Source organism: Canis lupus, chromosome 26 (genome assembly GCF_011100685.1).
Source record: "Canis lupus familiaris isolate Mischka breed German Shepherd chromosome 26, alternate assembly UU_Cfam_GSD_1.0, whole genome shotgun sequence".
Classification (NCBI taxonomy): Eukaryota; Metazoa; Chordata; class Mammalia; order Carnivora; family Canidae; genus Canis; species Canis lupus.
The window spans coordinates 7,812,174-7,835,635 of record NC_049247.1 but is presented as its reverse complement, the minus strand read 5'-3'; the positions used below and the strand labels follow the sequence as shown (position 1 = coordinate 7,835,635).

General features: G+C 48.6%; 1 protein-coding gene and 1 long non-coding RNA gene across 2 annotated transcripts; one reads left to right on the top strand and one right to left on the bottom strand.

The window, feature by feature from the left end:
- Positions 1–1,581: 1,581 nt before the first annotated feature.
- Positions 1,582–6,242, bottom strand: LOC111092509. Its single transcript, XR_005379145.1, has 3 exons — positions 5,935–6,242; positions 1,939–2,055; positions 1,582–1,641 (listed from the first exon to the last, which is right to left on the bottom strand). It is a non-coding gene; the product is annotated as an uncharacterized LOC111092509 (long non-coding RNA).
- Positions 6,243–6,613: 371 nt separating this feature from the next.
- On the top strand, positions 6,614–21,742 carry ORAI1 (ORAI calcium release-activated calcium modulator 1). Its single transcript, XM_038575014.1, has 2 exons — positions 6,614–6,928; positions 20,700–21,742. The coding sequence occupies exons 1-2, from the start codon at positions 6,629–6,631 to the stop codon at positions 21,309–21,311; spliced, it is 912 nt and encodes a 303-aa protein (XP_038430942.1). The 5' UTR covers positions 6,614–6,628; the 3' UTR covers positions 21,312–21,742.
- The last annotated feature ends 1,720 nt before the right edge of the window (positions 21,743–23,462 follow it).

Sequence of the window (23,462 nt, the reverse complement as noted above, 5' to 3'; positions counted from 1 at the left end):
CACTGGAGTCCATATATCTTTTTTTTTTTTTAAGATTTTATTTATTCATGACAGACAGAGAGAGAGGGAGAGAGAGGCAGAGACACAGGCAGAGGGAGAAGCAGGCTCCATGCAGGAAGCCTGACGTGGGACGCGATCCCGGGTCTCCAGGATCACACTCCGGGGTGAAGGCGGCACCAAACCGCTGGGCCACCAGGGCTGCCCTGGAGTCCATATATCTTAATTTTGAATTGTGCAACCTGTCCCTTGACAGTTACCGCACTTTGTTTTCAGCTTTCTACACCCAGTTCTTGGATTCTGAGAGCCTTCTGGATCACTTACTAAATAAAGTGCCTTCCAGATGTCTTGTGGAGGGACGCTGAGTGGCTCAGCGGCTGAGCATCTGCCTTCAGCTCAGGTCATGATCCTGGGGTCCTGGGATCGAGTTCCGCATCGGGCTCCCCTTGGGGAGCCTGCTTCTTCCTCCGCCTGTGTCTCTGCCTCTCTCTGTGTCTCTCATGAATAAATAAATAAAATCTTAAAAAAGAAACAACAAAACAGATGTTCTTGTGGTGTTGGCATCAGGGCTGGGCAGTAGAGGGATTTCACACATTCTATGTGGAACATAGTGGGAATCAGGCAGGCCTATACCAGCTCCAACTCCATACAAGGAAAACTTTTGAACTGTTAAAAATAACCAGTACAGGGATGCCTGGGTGGCTGAGCGGTTGAGCATCTGCCTTCAGCTCAGGGCGTGATCCCTGAGTCCCAGGATTGAGTCCCACATCAGGCTCCCTGCATAGAGCCTGCTTCTTCCTCTGCCTATGTCTCTGCCTCTCTGTGTCTCTCATGAGTAAATAAATCTTAAAATAAAATAATAAAATAATAAAATAAAATAAAATAAATAAAATAAAATAAAATAAATAAAATAAAATAAAATAAAATAAAATAAAATAACCAGTACAGAAATGCATGGTTTCTGGAAAGAGTGAGCTTCCCATTATCAGGTATACAAGCACTGTTCTGTAGAGGCTTGAGCTCAAGAAATGGTGGCTGTTTTTTTTTTTTTTTTTTAATTTATTTATTTATTCATTCACAGAGAGCGAGAGAGAGGCAGAGACACAGGCAGAGGGAGAAGCAGGCTCCATGCAGGGAGCCCGATGTGGGACTCGATCCCAGGTCGACAGGATCACACCCCGGACTGCAGGCGGCGCCAAACCACTGCGCCACCGGGGCTGCCCGGCTGTTTTTATTATTATCAATTTAGGGTGGGTTTTTTTATTTTTGGTAATTTCTACACCCATTGTGGGGCTCAAACTCATGAACGCTAGATTGAGAGACATCCTCTTTTGAGCCAGCCAGGTGTCCCTAATCTAGGGGTCTTAAACCTTAGAGCAGAGGGGGAGGTGTAGATGAGAGAAGGAAATAAACAGAAGCAAGTGACCATGATGGGCTCCAATACAGTACTCTCTTTTTATTTTTTAAGATTTTATTCATTTATTCATGAGAGACATAAAGAGAGAGGCAGAGACATAGGCAGAGAGGGAAGCAGGCTCCCCACGGGGAACCCAGGAACCCGATGGGGGACTCATCCCAGAATTCCGCTGAGCTGAAGGCAGATGCTCAACCGCTGAGCCATCCAGGCGTCCCAATAAATAAAATCTTAAAAAAAAAAAAAAAAAAAAGGAAGTGATTAAGTGTCCATTTTCAGGGTGTATGATATTTGTAATATCTCCATTTTTGCTAAGAGGATTGGGGGTTCAGACAGGTTAAGTAAGTTGCCCAAGGTCACAGTCCAACTGCGTGCCCAAGGGAACATTGGTAAACCAATTGTAAAAGATTAAAAGTACTTAAATACAAAGGCTCATCTAGTTCAGTGATTTTCAAAATTTGCCTGAAGAACTTACTAGAACTAAACTGCTTGGATGGGTTTTAGTAACTTGCATTTGAACAAAATACCTCCAGAGATGCAGGGGCAGTATGACTTTGGTGGTGGTTAAATCCCAGGTTCTGGAAACTCACCAGCTGGGTTTAATGTACTGTAGTACTACTTATTGGTTTTCTGCACGTTTCCATCTGTAAAATGGTGATATTAATACCATGGGTTGTAAAAAATTCCAGAGTTAAATATAATATATTCAATATAATAGAATAATAAATAATGAAATAACTTAATAAACTTAATATATACTATGTGGGCACCTACCTGGCTGGCTCAGTCAGTGGAGCATGTGACTCTTGATCTAGGGTTTATGGGTGTGAGCCGCATGTTGGACATAGAGGTCACATGAAAATTTTAAAAAAATTTTCGGGCAGCTCCGGTGGCGCAGCGGTTTAGCGTCGCCTGCAGCCTGGGGTGTGATCCTGGAGACCCGGAATCAAGTCCCACATCGGGCTCCCTGCATGGAGCCTGCTTCTCCCTCTGCCTGTCTCTCTCTCTCTCTCTCTCTCTGAATAAATAAATAAAATCTTTAAAAAATAAAAAATAAAATTTTTTTTTCTTTGAGAGAGAGAGAAAGCACTGGGAGGGGCACCTAGTGTGAATGAAGCCCAATACGGGGGCTGGATCTCAGGGCCCTGAGAGAGTGAACTGAGCCCAAACCAGAAGTCGGTCACTTAACCGACTAAGCCACCCAGACACCCCAAAAATAAAATCTTTTTTTTTAAAGATTTTATTTATTTATTCATAAGAGACACAGAGAGAGAGGCAGAGACACAGGCAGAGGGAGAAGCAGGCTCCATGCAGGGAGCCCGACGTGGGACTCGATCCACGGACTCCAGGATCACGCCCTGGGCGGAAGGCAGGCGCTAAACTGCTAAGCCACCCAGGGATCCCTAAATCTTTTAAAAAACAAATAAAAAAATTAAAAATATGTGTAAAGAGTATATAACTATATTTTAATAACACATTAATTATATTTAATATTATATATCACATTATATATGTTACATTTGTATATTACGTACTTATCATAAATATATAAATTATTTAATAACAAAGGGCTTAACATAGTACCTGTCATTGGTAAGTAAGACTTAAATGTTAACTTTTTTTCATCCTATGTTATGTGGAGCTTGAATCTCCAAAGGCAGCTCAGGGCATCTTTGGTCAGCCCTAGGCTGTACCCATTAGCCACAGTGATGGCGCAGCTTGCAGCAATCCTTTCAGTTGGATCTCTATCTGCTCATTCACAAAGTTGACTGAAAAATTGTTTGCCCTTTTTGGGCATAAACCCCCAAAGGTTGAGAACACACCTCCCTGGCCACTAGGGGGAGCCGTACATGGTGTTTGGAGCTGGGGTTCCAAACCTGCTTCTCCACTGGTTAGTGGGGGATGAAGCTGGTGTATCTCAGGTCCCAGCTGGTTCTACCATGGGTATGGAAAAGTTACCACGGGCCCTTCTGGGCTCTAGGACCTAGGGCCGGAAGCAGGGATGCCCAGATGCCTCCCCTCCAAGTCTGGACAGTATTTTAATTTTTTCTGCTCTGTGCATATGGTAGGATTCAAACCCCAGAGAATTAGAAGGAGAGGGGGAGGAGCATGACAGGAGTTGGAGAAAGGAAAATTGGCTTCATTCCAGCCCCAAAGCCCCCTGCTGAGCTGCCTTTCCCAGATCCCATTGTTCCTTCTAAATCTGCAAATCTCTCCTAGCAGCTTCTAGCCTCTTCCCCTTTCAGGCCTGGCGTACCCCAGGCCCCATCAGCCTCCAAATGTTGTGTGTACCCAGTTCTGTCTGAGCAGGGATTCCTTAGACCCAAGTACCTTTCATTATCTTATTCATTGAACATGCTTCTATTGGGAGTTTTGGGTGTGCCTAACCCTGCGAGAGTCCCTGAGGAGTGCTAGAGGAGTGATTTAAAATGACACAAACTGGGCAGCCCGGGTGGCTCAGCAGTTTAGTGCCCGCTTTCAGCCCAGGGCCTGATCCTGGAGACCCGGGATCGAGTCCCATGTTCGGCTCCTTGCATGGAGCCTGCTTCTCTCTCTGCCTGTGTCTCTGCTTCTCTCTCTGTCCCTCATGAGTAAATAAATAAAATATTTAAAAATAAATAAATAAATAAATAAATAAATAAATAAATAAATAAATAAATAAACATAAAATGACACAAACTGCTGTCTGGGTGCTCATCAGGCTGAGGGTGGGCACACGGACAAACAGGTCAACACATACATTAAGTAGGTGATTTCAGATAGTAATTAGAACTATAAAAAATAAAACAGGGTGAGGTGATAGAACGTGAAATGGGGGGTACTTTAGACAGAAAGGGACGGTCTCTCTTTGGTGGTGGTGTGTGAACACAGACGGTAAGTAGGTAAGTAGAAGAACAAAGAAAGGCCATCAAAGAAACACGCCCAGTGAGGGGGAGGCTTCAAATTCCAACTTTCCTAGTATTCATGAAAACTCTCAGAAAGGCCTCTGAGGGGCAGCCCTGGTGGCACAGCAGTTTAGCGCTGCCTGCAGCCCGGGGTTTGATCCTGGGGACCCTGGATCGAGTCCCATGTCAGGCTCCCTGCATGGAGCCTGCTTCTCCCTCTGCCTGTGCCTCTGCCTCTCTCTCTCTGTCTCTATGAATAAATAAATAAAATCTTTAAAAAAAAAGAAAAGAAAAGAAAGGCCTCTGAGGAATCCCAGAAACTGGGGAGGAATGAGTGGGGGCTTTCAGGTTTATCCCAAAATGTGGGTGAGTGGAAGGACGCTCTCTAGTGGTGACAAGAGTTAAATTTCACCATCACTGACCTGGAATGCCTCATGCTTGTGATTTGACTGGGCTAATTACGAGTTTCATTCATTCCTCTCTCCCACACTTGTTCATTCAACAGATACTTACTAAAGCGCCAAGTGCTATTGTAGATACTGCAGGTAGAGTTGTGAAACCAACAGTAAATGTCCCTGCCCTTCTGGAGCTCACATCCTAAGGGATAGTCCTAAGCCTAGAATACCACCTCACCTCTGCCCTCCACTATTCCCCAGCTAAACTGCCATCCTAATGCTCCATTAGCCAGATCTGCTGCTTCAGGATCTCTGCACTTGCTGTGCCCTTTCCTTGGAAAGCAAGCTCTTGGCTCTTTGCATCCCTGGGTTCAGGTCTCATCTCAAATGTGACCAAGTCACAAAACTGTAAACTTCTTTTCGTATTACCTATTGTCCCCACTAAAATATAAGAGTCCATGAAGGTTCCTCTCGGATCCCTCAGCTTCACACTTAATAAACGCTCAGTAAACGCTTGCTGAGTGGGTTTGAACATTCATTCATTTAAAAAATATTTATTGGGACACCTAGATGGCTCAGTTGTTGAGTGTCTGCCTTCGGCTCAGGGCATGATCCCCTGTCCAGGGATCAAGTCCTGCATCAGGCTCCCTATAGGGAGTCTGCTTCCTCTGCCTGCGTCTCTGCCTCTCTGTCTCTCGTATATAAATAAAATCTTTAAAAATCTTTATTTATTTTTAAATAAAAATAAAAAATACCTAGCAGGTGTCAGCCTGCATATTATATTACACAGCAGACACCGGTGAACCATTATGTGAACAAATTGAACAAAGCAGATGAAAAAATCCCTGCCCAGAGCATTCTAAAATTAAAATTACAACCCCCACGGGGCGCCTTGGTGGCCCAGTCGGTTTCGCATCTGACTCTCGGTTTCCATAGGGTGAACTCAGGGTCGTGTGATGGAGGCCCCTGCCCGCCTGCAGGCTCATCATGTAGAGTCCACTTGGGGACTCGCTCCCTCTGCCCCTCCCCTCTGCGCGCGCCTGCGCTCTCGCCCTAATAAACTGTACTAACTGTAAAGATCTGCAATATTAGTGCAAATCTGCACTATCCACCGCGTTTACCGTGCTTTGTTTTTTCCATACATTTATCACGTCGACTGTTATAATATCCTCCCTGGTGTTTATGCGTCTCCCCTCCGGAACGTAAGCTCCACCGAGGCAGGGGATTTGTCCATCTTACTCACCACGCCTCCCTCAGCGCTCAGAACAGTGTTGGCACCAAGTAGTTGCTCAGTAAGAACAGACTGAACGAACTCCAGACCTCAGCCTGCCTCCCGCCTGCTTCCCCCCCGCCACGGGGCAGAGCCTCAGCCACGTGGTTCCAAGGGGAATGGGCCTTAGGAGGCGGCGAGAGGTGACCTCAGGCGGCCCGACCCAGGAGTCCGAGCTCCGGGCGAAGGGCCATCGGAGCAGCTGAGCGGATGGGAGGCCCCGCGGAGCGCTCGGATCCTGAGAGACGGGGGGCGGGGCCGTCGGAGGGCGCGCGCCACGTGACCCGCTCCTGCCCCGCCCACCTCCCCGGGGCGGGGTCTCCGGGACGGGCCGGGGCGCATGCTAATCACCCCGAGGCTGCGGCCAATCGCGGCGCGCGCCGAGGGCCCGGGCCATGGATCTCGGACGCTGGCTTGCGCGCAAGCTCGCGTCCGGGCGGCCCCAGGCTTCTTGCAAGCGGCGCGGCGGGCCTGCGAGGTGGGGCTGCAGCAGCTCCCTCGACCTCCTCCTCGTCCTCCGCGGCCCGCCGAGTCAGGCCCGGCCCGCGCGGGGGGCAGGCGGCTGCTGCCTCAGGCGGAGGCGGAGGCGGAGGCGGGGGTGCGGCGGAGGGCAGGGGCCGCGCCTTCGCAGGAGCCCCAGCCGGCCCGCGCCTTTGCACCGTGCTCCATGCATCCGGAGCCCGCCCCGCCCCCGAACAGCAACAGCCCCGAGCTTCCCCTCGGCGGAGGCAGCACCACCAGCGGCAGCCGCCGGAGCCGCCGCCGCAGCGGGGACGGGGAGCCCCCGGGGTCGCCGCCCCCGCCAGCCGCCGTCACCTACCCGGACTGGATCGGCCAGACTTACTCCGAGGTGATGAGCCTCAACGAGCACTCGATGCAGGCGCTGTCCTGGCGCAAGCTCTACTTGAGCCGCGCCAAGCTCAAAGCCTCCAGCCGGACCTCTGCTCTGCTCTCCGGCTTCGCCATGGTGAGCTCGGGCCGCCCTGCCCTGCCCCCCCCCCCCCCGTCCTGGCCGCTCACTCCCGCAGCCCCGACGGGGCCCACCGGGGGGGGTTCGAGGAAGATCGGGGAGAAAGGTGTCCTGGATGCTGGAGGGTCCAGAGGTACTGGACCTGAGGAGAGGCGGGCGACAAGTGACATCGGTGTGGGAGATTGGATGTCGGACACATGTCCAGGGGTGGGGGCTCAGGTGCCTCCAGATGGGCGAGTTTGATGCAGCAAGTGGGGAGAAAGCAGAATCTGTGAAGTAGGTCTGTATGAAGACAATCCCACATGTGTTCAGGGGCAAAGGAAGGACGTAAGGGGTCTGAGCTCCGTGGGAGCAGGTGTCAGGAAGTGGGGAGGAGTCGGACCACTGCGCTTTCTTGTGACCCCACACTTGAGGCCAGAAAATATTAGCCTCCTCCTTCTTTCAACTAGTAGAGGGGATTTCCTGACACGCTTTCTCCCACTGCATTTTCCGAGAGCCCGAGCCTAGGGTTTTGACAACTACTCTCCACCCTCAGTTTCTTCTCCAGAAACTTGCCATTGAGTCATTGGATGTGGGGGAGGAGGGTGGGACGTGTTCCCCTTGAATGGGCTTTCAAGTGATTTGGGTGGAGGGTTAGGCTAGTTTCCTCTTCCTCCGCCCAGCTGAGCTGGAGTGAGGGGTGGGGTAGGTGAGGCCGCAGGTTGGGCTGAGAAGTGGTCCTAAGGGCACCTTCAGGCCCGGAGTCCTCCCCATCAGGGCCTGCAGAACAATTTACAATGACCACTGCGTGACATCAGCCTGTGTGAGTGGGGTCTGCCCTCCTCTCCCAAGGTTTCTAGCCCGAAGCACTCCTGCCACCTCAGTGAGTGAGCTAAGCCCTGGCCTTGAGGGAGGGAGTGGCTGCACCCTTGTGTTTTCTTGGGAGTGTGTCTGGTACTCTCCCTGTGTTCTACAAACAAGTGGGCCGACCGATGGAGCCTGAACTTTTAGAAGCCCTGAGCAGGCCCAGCGTACACTGGGCCTCAGTGAAAAAGCCAGGTGATTGAGGGTGAGGAACAGCTCTGCTCGCTCTGCCACATGCTGCCAGTGAGACCTCAGGCACATTTCTCTCTGGATTTTTTTTTTTTTCTCTCTGGATTTGGATTTCTGAGAGGGGATGAGAGAATCTGCGTGTTTGTGTAAGGGAGTGGCACACTAGTTTTTAGTTTAGATCATATGATGGATTTCTAATCTGTCCCAAATCCTTAGAGACTAGTCTCTGCCTTTGCCTAAAGAATCTCTAAGACTAGCCGACATTTATCATTTACCTGTACTAGGCATTGTTGAGGCTCCCTGAACTTCCACACTAACTCCTCAGCTGCCCTTTGAGATGGTTATGTCACAGGACTTTCCCATGGCCATACAGCTAGTCTGCTAGAGCGGGATCCTGAGTCTTCTGGCATCCAGAACCGTCTTGGGCACTTACGCCTTTTGTGGCGTATAGAGTTTTTTTGTTTTTTTTTTTTAGATTTTATTTATTTACTCATGAGAGACACACACACACACAGAGGCAGAGACACAGGCAGAGGGAGAAGCAGGCCCCATGCAGGGAGCCTGACATGGGACTTGATCCCGGTCTCCAGGATCACACCCTGGGCCAAAGGCAGGAGCCAAACCGCTGCGCCACCCAGGGATCCCCCGATGCAGGATTTGATCCATGGGTCTCCAGGATCATGCCCTGGGCCGAAGGCAGGCGCCAAACCATTGAGCCACCCAGGGATCCCATGTTCTGATCATTGTTCAGCCAGGTGAGGTGTTCAGACCCAGTCTCCCAGGAAATGAGAAATAGAGCGGGAAAGTTTCTTTTTTTTTTTTTTTTTTTTAATTTATTTATTTATTCATGAGAGACACAGAGAGAGAGAGGCAGAGACATAGGCAGAGGGAGAAGCAGGCTCATGCAGGGAACCCGACGTGGGACTCGATCCTGGGTCCCCAGGGTCATGCTCCGGGCTGAAGGCGGCGCTAAACTGCTGGGCCACCCAGGGATCCCCAGGAAAGTTTCTTTTAAGCAAAATAAAATGTTACAGTTGGGAGGACAGGGAATGACACCATTAGCTTTTAGAGCTGTGATCTGTGTTTAAGATGGTAGCGCACCTGTTCCCCTTTTTCTTGGGGTCATAAATGCATGGCTCTTCAGGCTCCTTCCCACTCCAGGAGAAGTGAGGATCTGCTGGGTGGTGCTTTCTTGCCTTCTGGCATCCTGTTTGTCCTTGAGAAGATAGCTTCCTAATCAAATGGCACCTTTTCTGTTAAAAACAGTGCAGGAAGTCAGGAGGCAGGGGCAGCCAGTGGCATTGGGTGGGCTTCAGCTCACCCAGAATGTATCTTGGGGGCCTTTATTTTCCCTGGTCAGGGTGAAGAAGGCTTCCTGGCTCTGCAGATGAATTCCCCAAAGTTCTGGCAGGGAGGGGCTGAACCCCATCACAGCATCCATTCTGGGGACGCAGTTATAAGAGGGCTAACTGTTTGCTGTGAGTCTATAAATCTATGGGAGAAATGGAGTGGGGGTGGACAGACAGACCCAAGAGGCAGGCAAGTCTGCCTGTGCCCCCCAACCCCACTACAGACTCCCAGCCTTGTAAGTGAGCCTCTGAGAGGATGGGGTGCCACACAGCCCAGCACCATGGAAACAGAGTGAGCAAGTTTCCTGGACTACTCTCCCTTGGCCTGTGAGTCAGCACAACCAACTTCCTGCCCCCAGAGGGCTTCCTTCCTAGAGACCTGGAAAACCAGAGGCACTGATGTGACCTCTGATCTCCGAGGGTAGGAGAGTTGGCAAAGCTGCCAGCATCACCTGTTCAGCAAATGAGATTGAGGGAGGGTCTCCCAAGAGCCTGGAGGGGATTGAGAGACTCGCCGTCATAGGTGAAAAGGCCTGGCCAGGTGCCCTGGTGTGGTGGGGAGATAAGGCTGTGGGATCTCAGACAAGCTATATTCTCTGGAGCCAGTTTTTTCATGTGGACAAGGGGGGATACATATCCTGCTGTGCCATGGATTGTATGAGGATTCATTATGAGTCCCAATTGAGCCCACAAAAGGTTTAGAAATTTTCAGGATTTTTTTTTTTTTTTTTTTGAGATTTTATTTATTTATTCATGAGAGACACAGAGAAAGAGAGGCAAAGACACAGGCAGAGGGAGAAGCAGGCTCCATGCAGGGAGCCTGATGCGGGACTCGATCCCGGGACTTTTTTTTTTTTTTTTAAGATTTTATTTATTCATTAATGAGAGACACAGAGAGAGAGGCAGAGAGAGAAGCAAGCTTCATACAGGAAGCCCGATGTGGGATTCGATCCTGGAACCCCAGGATTACACCTTGGGCCGAAGGGAGATGCTCAACCACTAGTCACCCAGGTGTCCCAGAAATTTTCAGGATCTGATTGTAGACATCTTAGGTAGACCCTCTGTAGTCTGCACACAAGAGTCCCGCTCCTGACAGCATTTCTAGAAACAATAGGCTTTTGCTGGGCTCAGCATCCAGACTTCAAAACCAGGGTCCCTGGATGTAGCACATGATCAGCATCCTGCAGGTGCTGCTTGAGCTGAGGGTACCCTCATGGGCCATGACTCAGGGCATCTGTGCCTCAGTTTATCTCTGTGAGGGGCAGCCTGACCTTACATCCTGCAGGACTATGGTAAGCAGACTGGCAGTCTTGGTTTGCTGGGGAGGGCAGGCTGTAATGTTAGCCTAAGCAGAAGATAATTGGGAATGTCAGCCTGCTGCCGTAAACAAAATGCTTTCCACAACCTGGGATCAATTATTTTTGGATTATCTGCCTCCTCAAGTTCTCTGCCCGCCAGAACCCTTTTGTTCCTAGGTTCCAGAGCGGGTTCAGAAGTTGCTTGGAATTTCTATGAAAATTAGTTGGAGGGAAGAGCTGAAATCATAAGACATTGAGCCTCTGGGATATGTTCAGAATTCAGGGGGCATGGAGATGGGTGAGAAATTACTATTATTATTCACAGTGCTAATTACTAATAGTAATTACTGCTTTTGTTGATTGAGCTTTTGTAATAGGCTGGACATTGTGCTAAGTATTTTACTCGTACCATCTCTTGGGATCTTCACACAACCTGGAAGGATAAGTGCTTGTCCCTGGTGAATAATTTGCCCAAGTTTACTTGGCTGGTAAGCTGCAAAGCCCTGTGACCCTGGTGTAGCCCCATTGTGGAAGAGGACTTAGAGTGGTAGGAGGACAGTGCTGGGAGGTGCCAGTATGACAGAGCAAAGTAAGAACAAGGACTTGAACCAGACAACTTGGGTTCCAGTTCTGGCTCCACCCCTTACAACCATGAGATCCTGGAAAAAATTTTTAATGTCTCTGGGCCTATTATAGTAGTACCTACCTCATAGGGTTGGTGTGAGCATTCATTGAATTAGTATTTGCAAAGCACTTAGAATGTACCTGGCCCAGGTTTTGGGGAATCTCCCTCACCCTTGTTCTCATGGGACTGCTTTAAAAGGGTTAACTTAGGGCAGCCCGGGTGGCTCAGTGGTTAGCGCCGCCTACAGCCCAGGGCCTGATCCTGGAGACCCAGGATCGAGTCCCACGTGAGGCTCCCTACATGGAGCCTGCTTCTCCCTCTGCTTGTGTCTCTGCCTCTCTCTCTCTCTCTCTCTCTCTCTCTCCTCTCTGTGTATTCTCATGAATAAATAAATAAAATCTTAAAAAAAAAATTAAAAATAAAAGGGTTAACTTAGGGACGCCTGGGTGGCTCAGCAGTTTAGCCCCACCTTCAGCCCAGGGTATGACCCTAGAGACCCGGGATGGAGTCCCACATTGGGCTCCCTGCATGGAGCCTGCTTCTCCCTCTGCCTGTGTCTCTGCACCTCTTTCTCTCTGTGTCTCTCATGAATAAATAAATAAAATCTTTAAAAAAAAAATGGTGAATCTAGTCAGGGAAGATGTTACAGGACCTTGGCCGGCTGTTTAAGAAGTATAAACTCTTTATGTAGGCAATAGGGAGCCATGCAAGATTTTGGAGGGAGTTACATGATGAATTCTAGAATAATCTTCATGATGTTACTATTTACTAACTTCCAGGTAGGAGACTAGACCCATTTCTTTCCTTCTAATTTAGTCCTCAGATCAACTCTTAAAGGTACATACATAGATAAACTAGGGCTTGGGGCGCCTGGGTGGCTCTGTTGGTTAAGCATCGGGCTTCAGCTCAGGTCATGATCTCAAGGTCCTAGGATTGAGCTCAGGAAAAGTCTGCTTGTCCCTCTGCCCCTTCCTTGCTTGTGCTTTCTCTGTATCTCTCTCAAGTAAATAAAATATTTTAAAACAAAACCAAAAAAACCCCTAAGGCTCATAAGAACATAGAGATTAAGATATCCAGCTAGTAGAATTCAAGGCCTGGTCTGACTTGGATCCATTTCTACTTAACTGCTCTTTGGCTGCTGTGAGCTGGTTGATAGCTGGGCCTTTGAATCCTTCCAGATGTGCAGTTCTGCACTCTGGGCTGTTTATAAATGGAAATTTGTCGAATGCCCCAAGGGGAGGGCACTCTTTGCCTAGCTGAGGAGCCTTTTGTGAAATTTCACAAGTGCCTGTCATGCATTTCTGGAATTTTCACTGGGAACCATGTTGAGTTCTGCTGGTTGTTGGGTTCAGGGCTGGTGAAGGAGAACTCTAGGATTTCTCAAGGTGGCATGATGGTAATCAGTGTTTGGGGTTAAGGTAGGGTCCCTTGGAGAAGTAAAATCCAGGTTTAAGCAAGAGGCAGCAGGTTTCTCTCTAACAGGACTTCTGGATAGCCTTTCATAAATCTTATTTTATTTTATTTTTAAGTAAACTTTACACCCAACTTGGGGCTTGAACCCACAATCCTAACCTCAAAAGTCATACATTCCACTGATGGAGCCAGCCAGGCACCCCTTGGGTAGCCTTTACTATTACTCCCCGAAGGGATGTCACAGACTAGTAGGACCACAGACTCCTTTCTTCAGAGGAGAATCTTGTGGGACTGTGATTTGACAGCCAGCCCACTTTGGTTTTTGAGCATTGGTCTGTTCAGAAATCAGCCAGCTTTTTCTTTAAAGGGCCAGATAGTAAATATTTTCAGCTTTATAGGGTACACAGTCTTGGTGGTAAACTACTCAATTCTGCCATTTAGGCTCAAAAACAGCCACAGAGGATGGGGAAATGAATAGATTTGGGTGTATGCCAGTAAAACTTTATTTACAAAAATTAAGCACCTACCCCTCAAAAAAATGTTAGTGATACCTGAAGTGTCTGTATCCTTATAAATGAGATCTGTTTTAATACAATGTGTATATTATAAATGCATAAAAAGACAAAATTAAAAAGTTGAAAGGAGGAGCTAAATAATAAATGAATATCATTGGAAGTTCTTTTTTTTTTTTTTTTTTTAAACTTTTATTTATTTATGATAGGCACACAGTGAGAGAGAGAGAGAGGCAGAGACACAGGCAGAGGGAGAAGCAGGCTCCATGCACTGGGAGCCCGACGTGGGATTCGATCCCAGGTCTCCAGGACCGCGCCCTGGGCCAAAGGCAGGCGCCAAACCGCTGCGCCACCCAGGGATCCCTCATTGGAAGTTCTAATATGATCTTCCCGACGGATCACCGAGGATTGTCCATCAGATATGTCAGAGAAACATGGAGCTGAAATACCCGAAGATTGGGTCTTACATTCATTTATTTCTTCTTTTTCTTTTTTTTTTTTAAGATTTTATTTATTTATTCATGAGAGACACAGAGAGAGAGAGAGAGAGAGAGGCAGAGACACAGGCAGAGGGAGAAGCAGACCCCATACAGGGAGCCCCATGTGGGACTCGATCCCGGGACTCCAGGATTACGCCCTGGGCCAAAGGCAGGTGCCAAACCGCTGAGCCACCCAGGGATTCCCCCTCATTTATTTCTTCAACAATATTTTACTAGAGGGATAAACCCTAGTGTTGGATGCTGGAGAAACCGTGGGGAGTAAGAGTAGAGTGGAGGAAACAAGTCGTGTAATTATGACTTTAGGACATGTTTGGTAAGTGATGTTGGGGAAGCATGTATGGAAGGATACATATTACAGTCTTATTTCCCTAAATGTTTGGTGCCTGCCATCCTCCCTGGGGTGGGGATTTTGCTGTCCTACTTCCTGTACGCTCCCCAGCAGAGTCTCAAGATCCTCCAGGCACATAGTAAGCTCTCAATACATATTTCCACCAATGGGTCAATGATCCCATCCTCACCTGGGAGGCCACAGAGCAGGGGTGACTTGGGAAGTAAAACCTGGGGAAGTTGGAATTAGATGTACAGAAAGCCTAGGCCTGTCCTCCCCGGAACCTGCAGGTTCAGACTATTTGGCTTATGACATAAGTTTAGTGAATTGCAACCAGCATTTTTTTTTTTTTAATGAAATAAGAATGGAACAAAATAGTAGTGTGCACTGGTTGCTGTAAGGATAGGATATATCAGCGTCCTTTAAGGGGAAGTATTGTTTGGGGAAACTTCTGTTTCTGCCGTAAATATGTGTCTATTTATAGAAACATTTGGAGTACTGGACTATAGTGGTCAAAAGAGTTTGTAAACTACTAGACTAGGCCTCGATCCTGTCTTAATAGATGGTTTGCAATTGAGGTAGGACTGGCAGGCCCAGACAGCTCTGGTTGACCCTGAGTGACTGTGCTTGGCAGCCCTTGTGTTCCAGGCTGCAGCCTAAAAGAGTGACCAGTGAACCCTAGGCTTGGAAAAGGACAGTTGGATTTCCCAACTGTGGATGCTGGGATCAGGCCAGGCATAGGAGGGCTGCCTTGGAAGGGCCTAGAAGTCCAGGTGCCAGGTGGTGGGGGTCTCCATGGAGCTCAGCAGGAGTGAGGAGAGGTGGTTGGCATTTGGGCGGAGCAGGCAAATGCCTGGCAAAACCAAGCAGGCACCACTCCTTGCAGAGTCATGTGGTCCTCTTCTTGGCTCATGCTTGAAATTTGGCATCCCAGTGGCTCCTGTGCGGGATTCATGGACCAGTGTGCGGTGGAGCTGGCATTCTTCCTTCCTTCCTATCCCTCTAGGCCCCATGTGGCCAGGTTCAAGCAGGCCCTTGGCTGGCTGGAGCTGTTTATTTTGGGTTAACGGGCCCAGCACTCTGGCTATATTTACCTTGTGAAGCTGCTTGCAATCTGATATGATCTGATCTCTCTGGGACTCAGCTGGGGCCCTGGGTGTCGCCTGCCAGCTTTAGCAAGGCCCCCTTGAATTCATTGTCCCAGTCTGTGGGGAGATTTCCCCAAGAGGGAAGCATTCTGGAAGAAACAGTGGCTTATATTCCTGGGAAGAATGCTTTTCATCAGGATCCAAGATGTGTGCCATCTATTCCTTTTCCACAATATACCTTTCTGCAGCCCCATGGCACTGAACTTGGTTCCCAGTGTGGGAAAGGTACATACAGCCAGCCTGTATGGTCAAAGTCCCAGCAATTGTAGGGGCTGGTGAGGGTGATGGGGTTTCTTCCAGAGCTTGGCAGCAGGGTCTTTCCTCTTCCTTGGAGTGGCCAGCCTCTCCCCACCTCAAAACCTCAGGGAAGGCTGGCTAGTTCTGGTGTCTCCAGGCCGGGTATGTCCTGGTAGATGTGATTTCTGGTCCTAGATCCTCTGAGTGTGACAAATGATACAGAAAGGGTGGTCTCTGTCCTGCCAAGGTAGCCATCTGGCCCAGTGTGATTTGGAACACACTTTCTCCTTATGGCCTAGGTTTGGAGCTGGGGCAGACGAGGCCCAGAGTGGGGATCCGACTTCCTCACCTACCCTGGAGGGCAGAACCGTGGCTCACAGGGCCTGTTCTCTCCAGCCTGAGCTGACAGTGTCCCCGAGCTATTCCTTTTCTTTTTATATATTTTATTTATTTAAGCAATTTGTACAGTGTGAGCCTCAAACTCAGGACACCAAGAGCTACATTTTCTGAGCCAGGCAGATGCCCTGGGCTATTTCTCTTCTGCTTCAAGATCCCTGCTGTTGTGGGTAGGGAGGGGATGGGTAGGGGAGGGGAGGGGGAGGGTCGTGGGAGGGTGAGGGGAGGTGTCGGGGGGGGCGGGCGGGGGGGAGGGGGAGGGCGGGAGGTAGGGAGGGAGGGAGGGAGGGGCGGGTGGGGATGAGGTTGAGAGGCGGGAGGGAGGCTTTGCTTTCGTGTCTTTCTTCCTTTCTGTGCGTTCCTGTCTTTTCTTGTCTTTCTTGCTTTTTTTCTTTATTCGTTTTATTCTTTTCTTCTTTCTTTCTCTTTCTGCTTTTTTTCTTTTCTTTCTCTTTCTTTTGTTTTATTTATTCATTTGAAAGAGAGAGAGAGAATGGATGAGCAAGAAAGGGAGAGGGAGAAGCAGACTTCCCCACTGAGCAGGGAGCAGGGAGAGGGAGTATGATCCAGGATCATGACCTGAGCTGAAGGTAGATGCTTCACTGACCAAGCTGCCCAGGTTCCCCCCTGCTTTTCTTTTTCTTTTTTTAAAGATGTATTTATTCATGAGAGACAGAGAAAGTCAGAGACATAGGCAGAGGGAGGAGAAGCAGGCTCCATGCAAGGAGCCCGATGTGGGACTGGATCCCGGACCCTGGGATCACGCCCTGAGCTGAAGGCAGACTCTCAACAGCTGAGCCACCCAGGCATCCCTGCTTTTTTTTTTTTTTTTTTTTTTCTTAACTAAAATTAATTTCTTTCTTTCCCTCCCTTCCTTCCTTCCTTCCTCCCTTCCTTCCTTCCCTCCCTCCCTCCCTTTTGTTTATTTAACAGAGAGCGAGTGCACTAGCAGGGAGAGTGGCAGAGAACCAGGCTCCCCCTGAGCAGAGAGCCCTACATGGGGCTTGATCCCAGGACCCTGGGATCATTACTTAAGCTGAAGGCAGACACTTAATCATCTGAGCCACCCAGGCATCCCCTTTTTAACTAAAATTTCTTGAGCACCTCCTGTGGTCTGGCTAGGTGTCAAATGCTTATATATCAGGACCTCATCTCTTATCTCCTCAGCGACCATCTTAGTCCATCTGGGCTGTTGTAACAAAATAGCAGACTGTGTGACTTATAAACAACAGATGTTTATTTCCTCACATTTCTGGAGGCTAAAAGTCCAAGATTAAGGGGCTGGCTTCCTAATTCACAGCTGCCATCTACTCACTGTGCCCTCCCATCCCAGGAGGGTCAAGGCGTTCTTCTGGGCTCTCTTATTTGTTTGTTTATTTATTAAGATTTTATTTATTTATTCATGAGAGACACAGAGAGAGAAAGGCAGAGACATAGGCAGAGAGAGAAGCAGGCTCCATGCAAGGAGCCCAGTGTGGGACTCCATCCCAGGACTCCAGGATCACAACCTGAGCCAAAGGCAGACGCTTAACTACTGAGCCACTCAGGCATCCCTGGGCTCTCTTTTTTAAAGGCACTAATCTGGGCACCTGGGTGGCTCAGCGGTTGAGCAGCTACCTTTGGCTCAGGTCATGATCCCGGGGTTCTGGGATCCAGCCCTGCATCAGGTGCCTTGCAGGGAGCCTGCCTCTCCCTCTGCTTATGTCTCTGCCTCTCTCTGTGTCTCATAAATAAGTAAATAAAATCTTAAAAAAAAATAAAGGCACTAATAAAGGGGGGCACCAGGGTGACTAAGTCGAGTAAGCATCTGCCTTCGGCTTAGGTCATGATCTGAGCATCTTGGCATTGAGTTCTGCATCGGGCTCCCTGCTCAGCGGAGAATGTGCTTCTCTCCCTCTCCATCTGCTGCTCCCCCTACTTGTACGCGCGCTCTATCTCTCAAATAAAAAAAAAAATTTTTTAAGGCACTAATCCTCATGTCCTAATCACCTCCCAAAGGTCCCACCTCCTAGCACCATCACCTTTGGGGGTGAATTTAGAAGGAGTATAACATAGTAGCACTCATGTGAGAACAGAGCTCCTATTCCCTCCTTTGCACACAGGCTTTAGCGCCAAGTGGACTTGAGTTCAGAGCTTCCACTTAGCAGTACTTCTAACCCCTGGGGCACCTGACCTCAACTCTCTGAGGCTGTTTCCTCATTTGTAAAAGAATAATAATGGGGCTCAGTCAGTTAAGCAGCTAAGCTGATGCCTTCATCTCTGGTCCTGATCTTAGCTCATTGAACGCTTATAACAACGAGTGGGCTCCTGTTGTATAAATGTAGCACAGAGAAGTTGAAATACTTGTCCAAGGTCACCCATGAGCTTTGTAAGTGGAGGAACCCATTCATTCTTAATGGCTGTATAGAGCAGACCATAGTTACCTGTGCACATACCCCAGTAGTCTGCTCAAGGCCTGATGTACCTAATGGGTCTGGACATTTCCAGTGACTGAATAAATAGCCAGTGGCCCTGGGCAGCAGGCTTTCCTGATTGTCCCTTCTCTGGTTTCATGTTCCGGGGCAGCAAGCCAAAACAGGAAGAGGAAGTGCTGGGGGTGGGGAGGTGGTGGCAGGAGGCCCGCAGTGGTGGAGGGTGTCCCCCAGGCAGGCCTGGTGACAGAGACCAGAGGGCCTTGGGATGTGTCCCTTAACTCCTTATGCCCTGGTGGCCTGCCCTCACCCGTGTGTACTAGGAAGTCTCAGGATTGGCTTTAGGCCACCAGTGATCTTAAAAAAAGTTGAAATCCTGCTGGGACTTCCCCAGATTTATATGAGTTTGAAACATTTTGTAAACTCCTGGGCTGAACAGTTCATAAGGTCACCAGTTGTGGCAAGTGTAGGGCAAAAGTCTGTGAATCTCGTTGAAATTGTCTGAAAAGTCTGAAAAGTGAATTATATATAAATCTAGATTTTCTAAGGAGGGTATCTGTTATTTTCACCAGATTGTCAAAGGTACAGGCTCCAAATCAGCTTTGGCCTGTGACCTACATCTCATCATGCCCCCTCCTTTTATAGATAAGAGGGGAGGTTTGGTTTTTTTTTTTAATAAATATTTAATTTATTTATTCATGAGAGACAGAGGCAGAGACACAGCAGAGGAACAACCAAGCTCCCCACAAGGAGCCCGATGCAGGACTCAGTCTCGATCCCGAGACCCCAGGATCACGCCCTGAGCCGAAGGCAGACACTCAACCGATGAGCCACCCAGGCATCCCAAGAGGGGAGGGTTTTGACCAAGATCAGACAAGGAAGCAGGGGGTGGTTCTGGAATCAGGACTCAGACCCCCTAATTTGGCCTTGCCGTTCTGTCATCCAGAGTATACCTCTCCATCAGAAGAGTAAAAACCCCAAAGAATTACATATAGAGATAGTGGGTTTGGGGATGAGGAACTGAGAAATAATAATAAAGCTCATTTTTATTGAGTGTTTACTCTGTGCTAGGCACCAAATATTTTACATGGATCTAAGTATCTTAAAAGCAACTTAGTCCTCATAATTGTCCTCTGATCATGTACCTTTATTTCCATTTTACAGATAAGGAAACTGAGGCCCAGAAAGTTGAAGGAGCTTGCCAGAGTCATATAGCTGAATAAAGTGCAGAGCAGTCAAGGTTCAAAGCCAGCCAGCATGGGTCTAGAGCCCATGCTCCCAACCACTGCTCCACACTGCCTTTCCAGGCCAAAGGAAGGGTACAGAGAGGTACAAGAAATGAAGGCAAACATGGCCAGGCATTCAGGCAGGAGGAGAGCTAGTGGGAAAACAGAGTCCACCCCTTCCCCAGGGTAGGCTGATATGACCTTAGTGGGTACATCTCAGCATTGGACCTGCCCCTCTCTGAGCCTGGTACATACATAGCAAGCACTTTAGGAAGGATCACTATCCTTAATGGCATTGCCATTGGTGCTTGCTGCCCTTGTCCCTCTAGCCTGGGCAGGCAGACCCTGGCAGTGAGCCCACTGCCCCCTGTTCCAGCCCATGTCTGATGAGCTAGCTCCTTCACATGGGGATGATTTGCAAGGCCTAGGTGAGAAGCAGCCAGTGGCAGGCAAGTCCAGAACATGCCCCTGGTGACCCTGGGTCCACGGGTCTCCAGGAACTGGGAAGCAATTAGTGCGTCAGCTGTGGGGCCTGGAGCAGGGGCTAGGGGAGGAGATGGCTCCAGAGCTTGCCAGCCACACTGCACCAGCACCAGGTTCTGTCTTCTAGGAAGCTTCTGCATTCCTTGTTGGTTGGTGCGCTGTGTTCTCAGAAAGGGCCTGGGCCTGACGTGGGTGGGCCGTTGTCCCTCTACCCCACCCTCTCCTTGGCCCTGGAGCAGGATTTGAGGGAGAAGCCTGTGCTTGGGAACAGATGTGGGGCCAACAGAGAGAGTGGTTAGTGGTGCCCCCCCCCTTTTTTTTTTTTTGTAATAAAACTGTATCATAGTAAAATGTACATCAAACTTAACCATCTTAACTGTTTGTGGTGGTTGGTTTTTAATACCTGGCTGGATGGTAGGAGCAGTGGTTACTATTTGGGAAATGTTTAGCATGTACCAGCGATTCTCATTTGTTAAAATCATCCTATGAACTATGATATCTCGGGTTTGCAAATAAAGAAGTGGAGGCTCAGAGAGGTTCAGTGACTTTCCCATGATGGCTAGCAGGTAGCAGAATGGGGATTCAAATCCAGGCAGCCTGGAATCCAAACCCACTATCCTCACTAGTACTTTCTCAACCCTAAGTGAGTGGATCCTATTCATCCCCATTATATAGATAAGGAAACTGCGGCTCAGAGAGGCCAGGTGACTTGTGCAGGGTCCACAAGCTTGGCGGGAGGGAAGGATTTGAGTGTGGCTCTGTGGGCCGTTAGGGACCTGGCACTCAGCCCACCTCTTCCCTTTCCCCTAGGTGGCGATGGTGGAGGTACAGCTGGATGCCGACCACGACTACCCGCCAGGGCTGCTGATCGCCTTCAGCGCCTGCACTACAGTGTTAGTGGCCGTACACCTGTTTGCGCTCATGATCAGCACCTGCATCCTGCCCAACATCGAGGCGGTGAGCAACGTGCATAACCTCAACTCGGTCAAGGAGTCGCCCCATGAACGCATGCACCGCCACATCGAGCTAGCCTGGGCCTTCTCCACTGTCATTGGCACACTCCTCTTTCTGGCTGAGGTAGTGCTGCTCTGCTGGGTCAAGTTTTTGCCCCTCAAGAAGCAGCCAGGGCAGCCCCGGCCCACCAGCAAGCCCCCAGCTGGCAGCGCTGTTGCCAGCGTCAACGGCAGCAGCACTGGCGGCATCACCCCCGGCCAGGCTGCTGCCATTGCCTCCACCACCATCATGGTCCCCTTCGGCCTGGTCTTTATCGTCTTTGCTGTCCACTTCTACCGCTCACTGGTCAGCCATAAAACGGACCGGCAGTTCCAGGAGCTCAACGAGCTGGCCGAGTTTGCTCGCCTGCAGGACCAGCTGGACCACAGAGGGGATCACCCCCTGACGCCCAGCAGTCACTATGCATAAGCCCTTCTGGGCTTGTACACTTCAGATCTTTGGCCTTACGCTGCTCCCCACAACCTCCTGCTCCAGCCATAGGGACAGCCAGCTCAGGGGACTGGGCTTTTGTCAGGGGGCAGAGAGTGAAGGGAAGAGGCTTTTTTTTTTTTTTTTTTTTTAAAGAGAAAGGACTGCACTTTGAAACTTTCCGCTGAGAGAGTAAGCACTTCCTGTTCTTCCAGCTTCGGGTTCACCTCCCTTAGGAGGCCACTGTGGGAGCCAGAGGGGGGCCAAGCGCTCCCTTTGTCTCTCTCCATCCTGAGTGCCAGTGCCACTTGGATGCTTCTTGTCTTTTCTGTCTTGGCCACCTTCCCCGTTCAGTGTCTCGTGTGTGTGTGTGTGTGTGTGTGTGTGTGTGTGTGTGTGTACACACATAAATATACTCATAATGGATACTTCTTGTGTTTGTATTTGTTGGGTCTGGACCACCTGGTATTAATTTCTCCTGGTGCCCCAATCAGGTGAGCACAAAAAAAAATTCTTGACATTTTTGAAAAAATTTCAAACCTGCAGAGAAGTTGCATGAATAGTGACTGAAATATAGTCCGTTCTTGTTACTCGACAGCAGTTGTGTCCTATGAATTAGTGGATGTTGAACCATTGTTCCTGTGTGGTTAAGTTCCGACGAGCCTCAGGTCACCATATTTTGTTAGCTGTTCAGTAGGTGACCTTGTGTTATGTGTTTGTTTTTGTTTTTTTTATTTTTAAGTAATCTCTACACACAGCACTCAGACAAAAAATCACCAAGATCAAGTGGTGTGTTTCACCAACTGAGCCAGCCAGGCACCCCTATGTGTGTTTCTGTTTAAAGACACCTTATTTAATTTAATTGTTGATTTGTGAACAATGAACTCACTCATGGCTCACAGCATGATAACTTGTACCTAAATGAAGCTTTTCCCAAAGGTATTTCTTTGTAAGACATATCATGGCTGCCTTTTTTTTTAAAGTAATCTCTACACCCAGTGTGAGGCTCGAACTCACAACCCTGAGATCAAGAGTGGCACGCTCCACTGCCTTCTTTTTATTTTTTTTATTTTTTTATTTTATTTTATTTTATTTTTTTTGCCTTCTTTTTAAATAGCAAAACCACCAGGGCACCTGGCCAGCTCAGTCAGTGGAGCGTGCCACTCTTGATCTCAAGAGTGATGAGTTCAAGCCCCATGTTTGGGCATGGAGCCTCCCGTAAAAAAAAAAAAAAAAAATTAAAATTAAAAAATAAAAAATAGCAAAACCAACAGAAAGCACCAAATGTGAAAAATGTAGCCTAAATCGACTGTGAAAAGGACACTTGTTTAAGAAGACTGAGACAGAATGGTGCTTGTTTGACCTCAGCAAGCAGGAGATTCACAGATAACTGAAGCTGTGAATGAGGAGAAAAAGCGATATTTTTCTCTGTGAGGTCCCATGCATTGGTTGCCAATACCATCCTTCATGCCTAAGTACTTCCTCCTAAAGCCAAGGACATTCTCCTATCTAACCTCAATTCAAGTGATTGGATTCAGGGAATTTGACATTGATACAGTACTATTTAATAGGACATTTGTGTTCAGTTCTCCACAAGTCCTGAGCATGTCCTTTCTGGCCATGATTTTTCCCTTCAGGGTCATGTATTGCATTCAGTTGTCACGTCTCTTTAGTTGCTTTGAATATGGAGCAGCCTTTTTTGTCCTTTGTAACATGGACATTTCTGGAGTCCAGGCCTATGGTTTTTGTAGAATGCCACCTCAGTCTCATTTCCCCGATAATTTCCCGTTATTATTATAATCAAGATGTGTATCTTGGCAGGAATATTTGTCTCTTTTGCAGATGGCAAAAATTGACACCCAAAGAGGTTAAGTAATTGGCTAGACTTCAAGCCTAGAAAGTCTGGCTCAGACCCTAGGCTGTCACAAAAATCTTACATACTGATTCTGTCTTTGCTTAAGAAATTGGGAGATCCAGCAGCAGCAGCACTGGTCCCACCCCCACCACCACCACCCCCCCCTTTTTTTTTTTTGAGATTTTATGTATTTATTCATGAGAGACAGAAAGAGAAAGAGAGAGAGGCAGAGACATCCCAGGATCACAGACCTGAGCCAAAGGCAGACGCATCCCTGGTCCCACCTCACAGAGTAA

Coding starts and splice junctions, on each gene's coding strand:
- ORAI1 (XM_038575014.1), top strand. CDS start 6,629: ATGCATCCGGAGCCCGCCCCGCCCCCGAACAGCAACAGCCCCGAGCTT. Junction 6,929..20,699: donor TGCTCTCCGGCTTCGCCATG/GTGAGCTCGGGC, acceptor CCTTTCCCCTAG/GTGGCGATGGTGGAGGTACA.